Source organism: Oenanthe melanoleuca, chromosome 4, assembly GCF_029582105.1.
Source record: "Oenanthe melanoleuca isolate GR-GAL-2019-014 chromosome 4, OMel1.0, whole genome shotgun sequence".
NCBI lineage: Eukaryota > Metazoa > Chordata > Aves > Passeriformes > Muscicapidae > Oenanthe > Oenanthe melanoleuca.
The window spans coordinates 17012878-17028400 of record NC_079337.1 but is presented as its reverse complement, the minus strand read 5'-3'; the positions used below and the strand labels follow the sequence as shown (position 1 = coordinate 17028400).

Genomic DNA, 15523 nt, shown 5'->3' with positions numbered 1-15523 from the left:
AGTCAAAGTACATTTTCATAATTGTTAAAATAACCCAATCCAACAAAAAAAAAAAACCCCAAAGCCAAAATTTCATCTGCTAAGTTTTGAAAAGAGATGTGGAGTAGGAAAGCAGCAGTAGCTTTATAATGGAGGTTGCAGTGCTAGGCAGCTAAGACAGAAGAACTGCTGCTGATAAAGTACAAATAAAACAAGGAGGAAGGACCCTGAACACTCTCTGACTTGTGATGGGAGCTCAGCCAGTGAGGAGAGGGCTGAGACAGGGCTATTCCTCATGCACATAAATAAATTGGGAGCTTTCCATCTAAATGTGTATTCTACAACAGGCTCAGCAACTCCCTTATGCTGCCTGAAGGGCAAGATGATTTAAAGGTTGGACTTTAGAGAGATCTTTTTCACCCTCAGTGGTTCTATGTTTCTATGAGAAGTCAGAAAAAAAGAACCATGATAGTCTGCTTAAGAATGTGAGGGGTGAATGTAACATAGCCTGTAACAAAAAAGGATAGCTCTCCTTCTGTAATGGAAATTCATCATTTAACAGTTAGGCTTCACCCAGGCTTTCCTATTCACTTCTGCAGAGACAGAAAAGATGTGCCTGAGAATCCCAAAATTGCTAAACTAACTGGTGTTCCTTCCAGTCTGACAAACTTTTTTTTTTTTTTTTTTTTTTTGGCTGGTATTTGTTTTGGGTTTTGGCAAGAAGGAAGTTGTCAGGTAATCTCCCAAGTATTTCATGGAAGTGATTAATTTCTGTTTAATCCCTGGATTTAGGGGAGCTATTTATATGCTTGAGGAAAAAAAAGAAACTGCTGTATTTTGCACTCGCCTGCTTGGCCAGGTAATCAGTGATAGCTGAATAAATAAGTGGAGTTTCTTAAAGTTATTTCATACCTTCTGGGCATAAAGCATACATAAATCAGACAAAACTTTGAGGATAAAAAAATCCCAACCAAACAAAAAACCCCTAACGTTTAATTTACTGCTAAGCCTGTTTGTCTAATGGATAAGTTCTTTACTGGGCAAGATAGAAATTTAGAAGATTTTTATGATTTTCTCAAAAGTCTGGATTTCTTACTAGTTAGTTGGAGGTCTTCATCCCAGATTCAGCTACTGCTCATTTGCTGCACATGTAAAACTATGAACCACTATTGAGTAAAAGATGTTTTTCACAGCTGCAATTATTATCAACCATGTGAAATCTTGGAACTTGATGATCTAAATGAAACATATTTGATTTCTGACTTCTGTAAGAGTTTCTTTCTCTGCCATTCTCAGCTAATAGGCTTAAAATCTTGTTTCTCGTCAGTTTTTTTTGTATGGGTAGATACATTTTTGTACAGTTAGAAAACTTGCTTGAACTTAAGAGGCATCCAGTTGCCCTTGCTGTGGAAGAAAGGGAAGGAATTGCAAGAGGATTCAGAGTCTCTGCTGAATATTACTTTTCCATCTGCCCTGTCAAAAAATATTGGGAGTGTAAATATAAAAGATTATTTGTACTTTTTCAGTATGATTGTGCTGCTTTGATTTGGAAGTTAAATACAAACCTAGAAATAGGAAGGGGTGTTTAGGATGGAAAAGAGAAAGCATGTTTGGTGTGACTTTGGCAGCTGCCACTTTACATAAAGTAGCATTTGGTGTTGTCATTTGAAGTTGAATTAATGCACAGAAATCTTGATGGCACTGTACACTTTCATTTATGTGAGAAAAGATTTTTCATGTTTTCTGTCCACTATTTGGACTTGTTTGCATTGAGATTACAAGTACAGCTATTAATGCAGTGAACTGAACATAGCAGAAAGCTTTACCAGTAGCTTTGTGAGTTTAAAGTACTTCCTTTACACTTAAAATATATATATTCTGTAAATACCAAATAAAGTGATAGCATGCATGCAGGCTGGGAGACTCCATTCCATCAGGGGAGGTAGCCTTACCTGGCAGAGGTTCCTACCCATGTCTTTGTTGCAGGTTGTCTTCAGAGAAGGCAGTAATGGGCATTTCTGTGTTTCCATCAACTTTTTCCAGGCAGTGTCAAAGCTGTAGCAGTTTCTCACGAAGACTCTTCGGTGCTGTTAGCCTCAGTTCACGGGCAGCACTCTCCATCTGCTGTGCACTGCTCTGGGAGCAGCAGCAGCTCTGGGCACTGCCGCTTCTTCAGGCTGCTGAAGTGGCAGCAAGGTTTCTAATAGCAGCTGTGCTCCCAGTCTTCTTGGGGAGCTGCTGAAAGCTGTCCAGTCACTGCTGCCTTACAGAAGGGATGAAGTTTTGACAGACCACAGTGATTTCAGAGTCAGCTTCTCTTCCTTCCAGTCTGTGGTGTTTGGTGTTACCCTCAAATTTTACCCTCAAATATTTCGGGTTTCCATCGTGTGCTTTAAGGTCTTTTCTGTAGATTTCTATTTGTGAATCTTCCCATATTCTAGTTGGGGGGTCGAATCCCTGGGATTATTTCTCAGGAACACTGTCAGTCTGCCTTTTTGACTCCCTTGTTTCTTGCCTCCTCCCTTATGCTCTGCTCCCCTCAGTGAATTTGGCATTCATTTTTGTGGATCTGTTATAACACTGGCTGGGTTGGAAATAAGCCATGGTTAAATCTGCCTCTGGCTCTGTGCAGTGTGAGGGCAGGGTGCTTACCTGGCTGCAGGCCAGTTTCAGCTCATCTTGCTGAGGGAGCTTTATGCTGGCTCCAATGGAAGCTGCAGAAAGTACCTGAGTACTAGATTTCCTAGTTACAAATGCTGCAGAGATGTTCCTTTCCCCTTTATCAAGTGCTTAGAGCAACTTTTATTAGCCAAAAAATACAGTCCTTCAAAATTCAAGAGATCATGTGTGATTCTGTGTCCCAGCTCATTCTTGCCCTTGTGCCAGCACAGGCACAATGAGCTGGATCAGGGCTGGTAAGTCACTTGCCAGGTAGTTATGTTGGGGCAGGCTAGTTGATAACTAAAACACAACTAAACATTTTGTCAGGAGACCTCCATGCCAGCCAGTGGCAATCCCTGGTCTCAAGCCTACAGAAATTTCACTCAAACTTTCCACAGGAGTGATAAAACTGGGGAATAGGTAGCCTCATGCATATACTGTGGGCATGGCTGTTTCTTTGGTTACTCAAGATGTAATCTGGTTTTTTTCCCCCCAAGTTTGGCTTTAATAGGCAGATTGTTTAATTCTGGAGCAGCAGACAGCAAAAGACTCTCTTGGTTTTCCTGGCAAAATGCTTTATTGTTGCTATGGGAATAGCCCTAGCACTGTTGCAGAGTCTGAATGACTCCTGGCTGTCTAGCAGGAGATGTGTTACGCCACATTTGTGGACATGGAGAAATGAGTTGGATTGCCAGGATTTAAGGAAAGTAACTTTAAGCTTTCTTCCATATGTCATCCAGAGGACAAAATAGACTTAGATGTTACCTCTGTAATGGGTGCAATTTCACTTTTGTTTTCTCTGCTGTGTGAGATTGAGTACATTGAGCTGCAAATGCAAGAGAGAACTGCATACTAACTTGCAAAATATGTTTTGTTTTTAGCTCCCAAGAAGATGAGCGGCCTATGTCACCCTTCTATGTGAGGTATTTACTCAGCTGTTTTCATTTATTTTCTGTGTGGGATTGACTCATTATTGGAATTAAATGTGGGGAGGGGTTCAGAAGTGCTGAACAGACTATAATCAAAATTTTACATTCATAATTGTTGCTCACTTAGTAGTCTTTGCAGATACCATCTCTGTTGTGATTCTTGTGTATTTAGAGAGAAGGCACAGGCTTTAAGATCTTTATTACAAGATGGTCGTGGCTTTCCTCTTTTATTTGGTTTGTTATGTAGCTTAGATGCTGAGTAGCTTATCTGCAGACACAGGAGAGATTTTTGCTACAGGATTTGAGGAACTGGCAGCATGTGCTGCTCAGAAAGAAACCAGGAACCAGATGGTGAGTCAGCAGCCCATCCAGTTCCCTGCTGCAGCCTAGAAAAGCAGGAGAGTGCCTGGGTACCCAGCAAGCCTCACTGGAGGGAATGGTGCTCATGCTGCATTTGAACAAATTGTTTCTTGTTTTGCCAACTGGAAGGCAAAGTCACTGCTTTGTAAAAGGGGTCTGATTCTGTTGACATCTGTGAAAGTTTGCTCTGCTTGCTTCAGTAGAAGGCTCAGTTCCAGTGCTTTCATTTATACTTAACAGAAGTATAGAGCAAGAGCCAGAGCAATTAACAATGAAGGGCTGCAGAGGAGGAAAGGCCAGATATTATAATTGGGTTCCTTGATCTCTGTAAAATTTAAACAAATAAAAAGAAATCCTAGTGGTGCTTTTTGTGAGAACAGTGATAATTGGAATTCTTACAGTGTTGTCTGTTTTTTTTGTTTTGTTTTTTTTTTTAAATCTCTGGTATATATTCCTGTTTATATTTTCTTAAAGAATTCTTCTAACATGAAACCTAGAAAGAGTGCAGCTAATGCATTCTGTGCAGAAATGTCAGGGAATTTTTCATGGACTAGCCTGGTTGAATGATCCTGTCGTGTTGATGCACTGTCATTCCCTGCAATCTGTTTGTGCAGATGTTGCCCAGTGTGTGCCTCTCAAGCTCCAAATTGTCAAAGGAGATTCTGCCTTTTCCTTCAGGAGATTATTTTGTAGTTGCATAAATACATTTCCCTGTCTCAAATTTTCCCTAGTTTAAATCTTCATCCTGTCTTTCCATTGAAAATTGTCTGCCCCTTTGTTTTTCTTTCCGACTAAATGTGACCTTCAAACGATTTTAGGGTTTCATTACATTTCCATCTGTCTTACTGCTCAAAATTGTCCTTCCAAGCCCTTTCCTGGATTATAGAAGAATGATCCATGTAGGAAATTCTCTTTGACTGACCTTGTCAAGATCACCAAGGAGAGATGAGGAGCAAGGAGTGGACTTAAGAAAATTCATGTAAAAGCCGGACATTTCTGACAGGAAGGGAGCAAATTTGAACAAATTAAATAGAGATGTAGGCTTATGAGGGGAGAGAACAAAGAATAAGTGTGTCCACTGAAATTAAGGGATGGGTTTCCATGGGAATCTGTCTTGCAAATAGCAAGGGAATAGTCAGGAATAAACACATAACTGGGAAGTGAAGAAATGGCTGGTAGGAGTAGAGAGGGAACCGCACACCTTGACTTACAGGCTTCCTGCCAACTCGTGTCCTTTGTAACATTGCTGGGATACAGTTACTTGTAAATAAAGGGAACAGCTTGTAAGTCTTGCTTCTGTTTGTAACACATCAGAAATGTGTCCTCCTGAGGTCAGTTGCCCTGTGCAGTGAATTTGGCAGGGGAGCTGGTGCTGGCTGGGCAATTCCTGCTGCTTCAACAAGTGAGAACTTGAGTGGGTGGCCAGTTTATTCTGTGTGACTTTGAATGTTCTAATTGTTGCCCCAGAGGCTGTGCATGACATATGTAGGAATTGCATTTCACACCATGGGCAAGGAAGGGGAGACTGATGGTCAAATCTATTTCTATTGCTACCAGCCACACTTACATAGTTTGAATTACTGCTGTAGTAATCTTCAAGTGAATCATGGATGTTTGGGTTCAGAGTGGTCACTGCTGTGTTTATACAGTAGTTCCATATAGATAATTATACAAGTTAAGTAAGTGGGAGCAAGAGCTTTTTAGCTTTCAAACTCTGCATAATGCTTGGCCTTTGCCAGATGGAAGGAACATTGTGTCCCTCTGTCATGGTTTAACCACAGCCAGCAAGCAGCTGCTTTGCTCACTCTTCCACCAACATGATTTGGTAGAGAATCAGACTGGTAAGAGCTGAAAAACTCATGCATGGGTTGAGATAAAGACAGGTTAATAGGAAAAAGCCATGCACACAAGCAAAGCAGAACTAGGAATTCATTCAGTGCTTCCCATGGGCAGGCAGGTGTTGAGCCATCTTCAGAGAGCAGGGCCCTGTCACATGTAGTGGCTGCTTGGGAAGACAGATGCCATCACTCCAAATGTCACCTCCTTCTTCCCCCCACTCTATGCACTGAGCATGATGTCACATGGTCTGGAATATCCCTTTGGTCAGTTTGTGTTACCTGGCCTGGCTGTGTCTCCTCCCAGCCTCCTATGCACCTTGAAATTCCCTGTCAGTACAAAAACCAGAAAAGGCCTTAGGTGTGTGCAAGCCCTACTCAGCAATAACACAAACATCCCTATATTATCAACCCTGTGTTCAGCATAAATCCAAACCCAGCTACATACCAGCCACTGGGAAGAAAATTAACTCTACCCAGCCAAAACCAGCATACCCTCCATAAATCAGTTTTAATAGGATCAAGTTAGAGACTTGATTATTCAGTGCTGTACCATGTCAGCTAATAATAGAGATATTTCCCTGGCTGCTATTTTTAACAATAAGACAAATGCTGAAGGTCTTAGCTTTTAAGTCAGAACTGTCAGAATGCCACCAATAAATATACTACTTCTTAAAATGACACTGATTTGTTGGGTTTTTTTTCCTTTTGATATTTGGGAGGTCAAGACTTTATCACCACTGCTACTTTGTAAGGGAATAAACAGTCTGCAGCAGTATGAGAGGAAGCAGTAAATGAGACAAAATGTGACATAGGTTTGTAAAGAGTGGTAACACCAGTGCAACCACATTATTTTTTAAAAGACTTTCCAGTGAGAGGAAGAAAAGCAGTATACCTAATCTGTCTGATGTCAGCAAAATGTTTTACATCGTGCCATCTATGTGGAAAAGTGGGCATGAGTACTAGAATTTAAAGATGGGTAGGGAGGAGGTGAGATCTATAGATATTGCTGGTAGGAGAGGAAGGGAATGGCTGGTGGAGATCCTTAAGTGCCCTGAACTTCTTTTCCTTAATGGCCACTAGCATAATAAAGTCAAGTCATGTTCATTATTTGAGATTATAGCAGAAATTTAGGAGGGTGAATGGGTTGGTGGTATCCTCTGGGAGAAAATATGTGACAGATACTATATAGAGATATATAGATATATTCATAAAATATCTCACTGCCATATACATAAGATGTTTTAATATATTTATAAAGACAAGCATCAAATTTAGGATATATACTATAAAAGTAATTACATAAGTAATAAAGTCTTGTACCTGAGGTCTAATAATGAAAATATTTGCCATTAAAAGGGAGTTCCTCACATTTGGAAATGCCAGAGAAAAAATAGTATGTGAACATACTTGTTCATGGAGGGATGGAAGGGAGGCATGGGATGAAAATACTGAAGTTGAAGTAATCAATGGCAGTGGATATATAAAGGAGGTATTTTCAGTATACTTAGAAGATGATTAAAGAATGGGAAGGCTGTTAGAAGATGGAGAAAAGAGCACGGAGATCCTAACTACTCTAAGAAATGAACCAGAGCACACATATTCTCCCTGAGTTTGAGACAGGGAGGGGAGGTTGTTTATGTTAAATAACAATACTTGTGCAAGAGAGACTTTGGGAAAAAAATTATTAATTTTGTAACTGGAGCCCTTTCTCATTGATCATAGTAAGGATGATGTCAGCTTGACCAGTTTGAAAGACCTGAGGGTTGAATCCATTCACCTGCTGCTGACCAGAGTTATCCTCTCTCTCTCTCTCTCTCTCTTGAATAGTCCTTGAATAGATAATTTGTTGGCTCAGCAGTGCTTGGTACCAGGCAAGAATATTTCTCTTCTGTTAAAAGAAGAGGAAGACCTTACTAGGTGATTGTTCCAGGGAGTCATGTCTGTTGGGCATTTACATTCCAAAACCTTTTGTAACAAAGCCTTGTGGTAAAGGGAGTTGAGATGGTTAAAAAGTGTTCCTTGTACTGCTCCTTGTATAATTTTTTAGTGAGACTGTGAATACCAGCTGCATTGAGTAATCAGTACTGAGAAACACTCAGCAGTTTCAGGTAATGAAGCAGCATCTGGCAGCAGCAAATCCCTGTAAGCACAATTCCACTCCTCCTGTGCAATGAGTTTCCAGAAGACAGGGAATCTTCAGGCATGCTTTGTGCTGGCATAGGTGCCTTAGATGTGCTGTTAGTCATGTAGATTCTCCCAGAAGAGCTCCCTGATGGCTACATCCTGAGATAAGCCAGAGTGGTATTACAAGGGAGAAAGGCAAAAGCTGTGTAGTGTGGAACTTCCTTGTTAAACATGTAGAGCATTAAACTAAAATTGTGATGAGACCTGACATCACAAGCAATGCCAAAGATTGCATTAAATACCCATGAGTGCAGGGCAGGGCATTGGACAGTTTTGCCTGGTTCTTTCCCTAGAAGTACTCCTGTGAGCATTACTCAGTACAGCTGACTGTTTCTCCTTTCAACAGGTTTTAGTTAAGACAGCTCTTTAAATAATGCAGGTCAGATATTCTTACCCTGAAGTTTATTGGGTAAGATGTTTGATGCTGTTTGTTCTGGAAAACTTTGCTCTGGATTTCACACCTGCTCAGAAATTTGCTTGGCCACCTTCACACTGGACACTTCTCCCTCCATGGGACGTGCCGTAAGAGGTCCTAAGTCCACAGGAGTGCTGGGCCCCATTAGAAATCATGATTGCATTATTTGATGCATGTTCATGTCCATCACACCTGGACTGGCTGAAAGTAAACACCAGGCCACTGGGTCCTCCTGCTCTGGGTGCCTGGCTGCCATGCAGGTGTAAGGCTCCCTGGGGATTATTTCCCTTCTCTGCAGGGGAGCCTGCACAGACACAGCCATGCAAATTCACCAAGCTGAATCGTGTGTCCTCTATCTATCCCCTACAGGGTTGTCTCTGCTCCAAGCAGTAGGTGTCAGTGTGCATCTGTCATAAAGGAGGTGCAAGTGAAAAACATTAGGAATCCTGAATAACGTTGCTTTTAGTGAGGTTAGTTTTCTGTGTAGTAACAAAGTAGTGTAAAAAATAATTTATGACGTTTAAAGAAAGCATAATTTGATCCAAGCTTGTGAAAGTGTAAAGGTGCTGAGAAAATAATGAAAGCATATCCTCTGTGTGATGGGACATCCCAGTAATGAACAGCACACCCCTTTTGTTTTTAAACTCATTATTTTCACATTTTGTGTGTCATCACAGCACCTCTCTTTGGTGAAAGTGTGTCAAATGAAGTAGTTGTCCTAAAATGGATCCCACATGAGTTTGCAGTATTGCATGTCACAGTGTGATAGCATTTAGACCATATAAATACCTATGAATAGGAACTTCCTAGATCAGGGATTGAAATTCTGTATTCAGGAGGACTTCAGGAATTTCCCACCTGTTATGTCAAAGCCATTAAACATCCTCAGCTTTGCTGAAATAGCAAAATGGTTAAAAGTTTTTGCATGTATTGAGGCTTTCTTACTGTTGTGCTTGGCTTTTAAAAAAGCAAAATCAAGAACAAAAGCCACCTTTGCTTCCTGAATGGACTGTAAATACGTCTCAGCAAGGTGACTTTAGTACCAGTAAGTATAGCTTATGAATTAGGCCATTAGGTATGGTCAAGAATTAATTAAATGACTTCATAAATGAAAACCTAATCTGTGAAAATACTATGCCAGTATGTCAGTTTCCTAGTTTGCTCTGTTTGATGTTTTTTCTTTGCTCTTTTTGTCTAGATGCTAAGATATTTTTCTCAATAGTGACTTGAATGAAAGAAATCAGGAGAAGGGGCATTGATAACCAGCTCATTGATATCCAACATTTGCTATCACAAGATGCCCAATGCAGACCAGACAAGGTGCAGGCATTGCATGAGATAATTCTCACTCCAGTACACATCTTTTAAACTTAGGGAGTACTAGTTAGGGGGTGCAGGTGAGATTTAATGGTGGTGGATAATACCACCTTGGCCCTTAAGTCTGAAAAAGAAGAAAGGAGGCCATGCAGTAAGAAGTGTGAAGTAAGACATTATCCAGAGCTGATAAAGCACCTCTGAAAGGGAGCAAAAGACTTGGGTAAACAAGTTAAACAAAACTGGGAAGTGCTAGAGGTCAGACTTCCCAAAAGGAAAAGCATGAGGGTCATAAGAAACAAGTTCAAAAGTTCATAGCACTTAAAACAGTTGTGTGCCTTTATGCAGGTTTTTTGGCTGGCTTTCTGAAAGTAAAAGTCTCCCTGCACTGGGAAACTGTCCTGCTGCTTTCAGTCAGGTGAGGAAAACCTGTAATTTATATGAAAAGTTGGTATTTCTCAGCATGCTCTGCAACAGCAGCTGCATAATCTAATAAAGATAATCTAGCTGTGGAGATAATTGGCCATACATATCAGTGAAGTGGAGCAGATGTGAGGAGAAAATAATTAACTGAAGTAGAACATGAGTTCCCATTGTCTGGATGATTTACTGAGCAAGGCAGCTGCCTGCACAGGCGGGCGTGCCAAGAGGGCTCTTCCAGGCTTGCCCTGCCTGCTCCACATCAATCCAACAGCAGAGCAACTTCTGCCACCCAGGAAGTTTGGAAAACCCTGCAGGATACACCCTGCCTGCCTGGTTGCTTGTCTGGGCTCTGAGATCCTTACAGGGTGGTGTCTTTGCCTGGGTTTGCCAATGTGCTCTTGCACCGCCTGTTCTGTCCTGCAGCAGGCTCAAATCCTCAAACCACTCTCTCCTCCCCACCAGTTGTTTTGGATGTGAAGTTCTTTAGTGTAAGAAAGGTTGGTGGAGGGTAAGTAAAGCAATTTAGCAGCATATTTAAATTAAGCTTCAAAATTAAATAGCCAGAAAAGTTACTGACTGTGGAATTAAAAGGAAGTTAGAGTATCTAAAAAAACTCTGATTTAAAATATCTGTCTTACTGGGAGGGGACTAATAAAAGAGCATTAAGTTATCACAGAGCTAAGGATAAACTTGGATTCAGTACAATAAAATCAGAATGTCAGAGCTTCATTTTATAGTTATCCACTCAGCTGGCATGTAATGGATACTTCCTTGTAATGGTACTTCCTTGTTATTTGTCGGTAGTTTGAAAATCACCCTGTTACTATCTTTCTTACAGAATCTATATTGCCTGAATAAGGCTTTTCTAGGTACAGTAAATTAATTGTTATACGTCATTAAAAATTAGTCAGGTTAATGTACTTTAAACTGAATTTATGTTAGTAAAGCACACAGTTAACTGTGAATTAGAATGTACTGGGGTGTTCGAAAATTTTTTTTTTGGTAGAAAAACCTATATCCTAGGGATGTTCTAGAAAAGCTAAAATCCAAACAATCCTTTCTTCCTCTCCACTGCCACTTTCCTGGCATGAAAACAGAGAAAAAAACTGTGATATGAAAGACAGCCTCACTCTGTTTGGCTTGCATGTAGGTACTATAAAAAGGTGATACAGCATTAATCTACTCCCAGGGGTGTAGGAGCTGTAGCAAGCACGTGAATTTTATCTTACAGTGTGGGTTAGCCTACCACACTAGCACCTTCCTTGCTAATATGTCTCCATGGGAGACCAGGTCTTAAAAAATAGTTTTGGGCTGAGAAGAGGCCACATAGTTCCTGTAAGCAAACAGGAAAGCAAGTAGGGTGCTTGAAACGTGCACTTCAGATTCCAAGGCCATCCTGTAGTCGATGTTAGATAAGGGAAGAGTGTGATATTGCAAATTTTGTTTCCAGTATGCAGATATTTTATCTGTAATAGTAGGTACAGTAATAGTTGTTTGCGTGTCTTCATGAAATTACCTGAATGATACAACTGCTCAGGTCCTGCTCAGGTAATGTGGGACATACTGGCAAGTCATGACTGCTGTCCTGATGTGGCACCACTGTGGTGAGCTGTGCTGGGACTGGAGAGTAGCCCTGAGTGAAGCTGGGGCTGGCAAGGATGTGTGTGTGGTTAGCCCCCAGCTGAACACACCGGCTCAGCCTGAAGCACATCGAGTGTAATTTGCAGCTGGGCATTTGTGGGGAGGAGTCACACTGGTTTGTTGGTTAAATTAGCTCTAGTGACCCCTTGTTTTTCCTTCTCTTCTGTTGCCTGCCTGCTGCCCAAGTGACACTCAAACCCAGGAAAGCCACCTGGTTATCTGTGAGTGCTGCAGCTTCTTAGCTAGCTCCAGCTCCATACAGTGAAGTGGAAAATATTCAAGGGAAGCAGAGAGGAAACTAAGGCAAATCAGCTGTTGATGTTTCTGCAGTGAAATTATTTGAGAGAAACTGGTGAAGACTGAAAACAATGAATGGATATTATGGCAGGAAGAAATCTTGCATCCAGCTTGGCTTTTGTACCCTGACCACATTTTACTGGGATTTATCCTCCAGTTGCACTCTGCTGATACATGTATAATTTGAAATTAAACCCCTAGGTTTATGTAGTTTATTTGACTTAAGGGAGGTCGCAGGAGGGATGAATAGGCAGTGCCACTTTATCTGCAAGGCCGAGTCAGCTGAGTCAGTGAGTGAAAAAGGGGCAGGATGGGACTCAGCTTGGCAGAGGGAAGAAAGCAGTGACATCTGTGCCAGGTCAGCTTGTTCAGAAGGGCTCTGAACAGCAAGTGATAACATCTACATTTGTGTCAGCTCTTTCTGAGCCTGATAACAGACTGAGGTAAAAAGAAGCATGCATGGATTTTATTTTTTAAAATATTAATATGTTCTTTGAGCATGTTCAAAGAGAGAATAGTTTAACAGAGAGAGCAGTTAAATATTAAGTGTGTACATTTTCAAGTCAGCTTCAAAAGGCAAAGACTTCTGTGATGAGGCTAAAACACCAGAAAGCCCACAAGAAAACAAAAATCTGTAACATATTGAGGTTGAAATGCTTGCTGTTAGACCTTTGCCTATTGCATGGGAATGACAGGGAAATTAATTGTTGTGGATATTGACTTGTCAAAATTTACCACATCACAGTGGGAGTGAAAATTCCTTAAGGGAATTACCTGTGACATGTGTACACAATTGTTGTGGAGACAGTTCAGACCTTTAAATCTTAGCCCTGCAAAGAACAAGAGGTTTTAAGACCTTATATTGATAATAAGATGTAATTTTCTTCCCTTTTTCTCTTTTATACAGTGCCCACGTATCACAAGTCAGTAGCAATGTTCCTGCTACAGGAGAGTAAGTGTCTTTTACAATTTTGTAGCTGTCTTTCTTGGAGCTTTTTAAAGTATTGCTGGTTGTTCTTTGATTTCTCTTTAAGAGCTGTTCTTACATAAACAAAAAGCAGGGAGGATAAAGGATTGTTTCCCAAAGTAATTCATCTGCAATGATAATAAATCACTTCCTTCTGAAAACTTCTCAGGCCCTTGGTTCTTTGCTTACTGTGCCTGTGATGTTTTGCTTAGGCAGAAGTTGGATATTTCAAGAAGCTGTTTGCACTGTGTCATCCTCTTGCTCCTGTTTGCTCCCTGTTGCATCCCAGCAGAGGACGTGACTTGACCCTACTGCTGTAACTGGGAGGGGCAGAGCTAAAAGGAGTTGGCTCCTTTGCCAGAGCCGGGAATTCCCAGTGGCTGATGGGTTTGCAGAACTGATCTTTGTCAATAGAGAAATGCAGACATACTTGCCTAGTTAAACCATCTGGGCTTTTGCAGTTGCTAAGGTCTTCTGACTTTTCCAGGAACTGCAGTCTCAGCAGGCTTTCAAGTTTAGCAGCTTAGCACAGCTTTTGTAAAGGAGAAATCAGTCCAAGCACAGACACCTATACTGTAGCAACTCAGTTGAAAATTAACCAGCAAATTCTGAAATAACATTTTAATTATGGAAAAAAGTAGAAGCCATACATGGACTTTGGACATGCATGTTTGAAAAACCCATTCTTCAGTGACTACTTAAAGCATTTTGCAAGAAACAGATGGGATGGGGACATATACAAAAATGTGTTTCTATATGGTCTCTTTGGAAAAAAAAATGAGTCTTTTTCCCATAAAAGCTCCTTCTGATGAAGGAAAGAAGGGAATATTACGAGAAAATGGCAGCACCAAAATGAAAATTTGGTTGTGTTGAAAGTTCAAGTAGTCCCACATCTTTAACCAATGCAACTGCAGGGTGCTGTCACACCAGTGTCAGGGTGGCTGTGGACACACAAGAATGCAGCCCAAAAATGTGTGAAAACAGCATGAACTCAGAACAAAGCCCATGCTTGGTCACAATGTGTGTGAGGAGTTTGTAATGAGCTACTGTTTGCTTGCTGTCATCCCTCTGTGAGCCAGCAGTGAATCATCTTTTTGCAGGTGATCCATTGCCTGACTGAGCTGGTGTTGCAAAACAGGCTTGACCACTGTCAGCATGGCTGGGTATCAAATGCGATTTTGTCAGAGCAGGGGCTTTTAAGTGGAGGATGGAAGTTAGGCACGAATGTCTGTAGTTGCAGTGAGTAAAATTAGTTGTTTTACTGAAATTTCAGACATCCCTAGAAATAAAAAGAGCAAATTGGGAAGGCTCAGCTATCCAGAGGAACTTGAACCAGCGGGTATCTGAAGATTTTGGCTTTGCTCTTTGCATATGTTGTAGCACTGGAACATTTTGTGCTGCTTTGCATAACCCAGAGATACCCTTGTTTTATTTATTGTTGCAGAGAGGGAGCTCCACAAAGTCTTTGAGCTGAATTTGACCTTATTTTTCGGCTTGACAGGTATTTAGAGAAGACAATCCGCTCAGCCGTGGAGCAGCATCTCTTTGATGTTCATGGCTCAGGTGGCCAGAGTTCAGAGGACTCTGAATCCGGGACATCTTCAGCCTCTTCTAATGTGTCTGCCAGGCAGAGGAGGCGACACCACAAAGAGCAGGAGGAAGCCCGGAGAAACAGAGACATGTATGAGCCTGATTTCTTTGTTTTGGAAAGTGTATTTAAGTCTACCCCAGTCATGTCTTCTTATCAAGGCAATGCTACATTCTGTTATGAAAGGAGCCTTTGCCCTGAGTTGAAAGGAGACTGCAGTGCCTGTGCAGAGCTCCATGGCATCACTGGAGCTGGGAGACTTAGAGTTCACTAGATCATGGAGTGGGGCAAAGCATGATAAGAATCTGGGGGAGTTATGCAGTCAAGTTTTTAATGATAGTATTTGGAATTTGTAAGAGATACAGTATTTGCTGCATTAGTGGAAATTAGCAGTTGGCTCTGCTGCCTGTAACTTTTTTTAGATAAAAACATTGGACTCAGCTGCTTTTCTGAATTCAGAATGTCTTAAAAAATAAGATTAAGTTCCTGTTTTGTGTGTGGAGGCACAGCTTGTGTTTGGGTTTAGTGAGGAGACTTGGGAGTTTGTCTGAAATTGGAATTTTGATCAATCAGAATCTAAGATTTTTTTTTTTATCCGCCCTATTACACAAAGTTTAAACATGACTTAGTAGTGAATTTCATGAAATGTCTGTCAAAGAGTAAAGATAGTACGTGTTTTTCCATTCATACTCCTCTAGTTGTGACGTATATTGTGTGGCACAGGTGTATACCACCACAGCTTTAACAAACTTGTCACACAAGGCACAGCTGTATTTGAGAAACTGTAGCACAGACTTTGCAAGGTTACATTCTAATCAGTGCTTAACTGGTGTCTATCTGTCTGCCACACAGCACTAGTAAAGAATATGTATGCCTCACTGCAGTATTTGATTGCTAGGATTTGAAGTTGATTACAAAGTATACATC

At 41.0% G+C, this 15523-nt stretch overlaps 1 protein-coding gene across 10 annotated transcripts in view; it reads left to right on the top strand.

Moving 5' to 3' along the window:
* Positions 1-15523, top strand: part of FAM13A (family with sequence similarity 13 member A) — a 117047-nt gene that overhangs the window by 66034 nt on the left and 35490 nt on the right. For 6 of the 10 annotated variants that reach the window (XM_056490639.1, XM_056490642.1, XM_056490641.1 and 3 more), the window contains 3 exons: positions 3522-3563; positions 12949-12993; positions 14510-14689. In XM_056490639.1, coding sequence (XP_056346614.1) covers positions 3522-3563; positions 12949-12993; positions 14510-14689 — 267 coding nt within the window. The remainder of the gene's footprint in view (positions 1-3521; positions 3564-12948; positions 12994-14509; positions 14690-15523) is intronic. The other 4 variants (XM_056490646.1, XM_056490648.1, XM_056490643.1 and 1 more) reach the window with 3 other exon arrangements.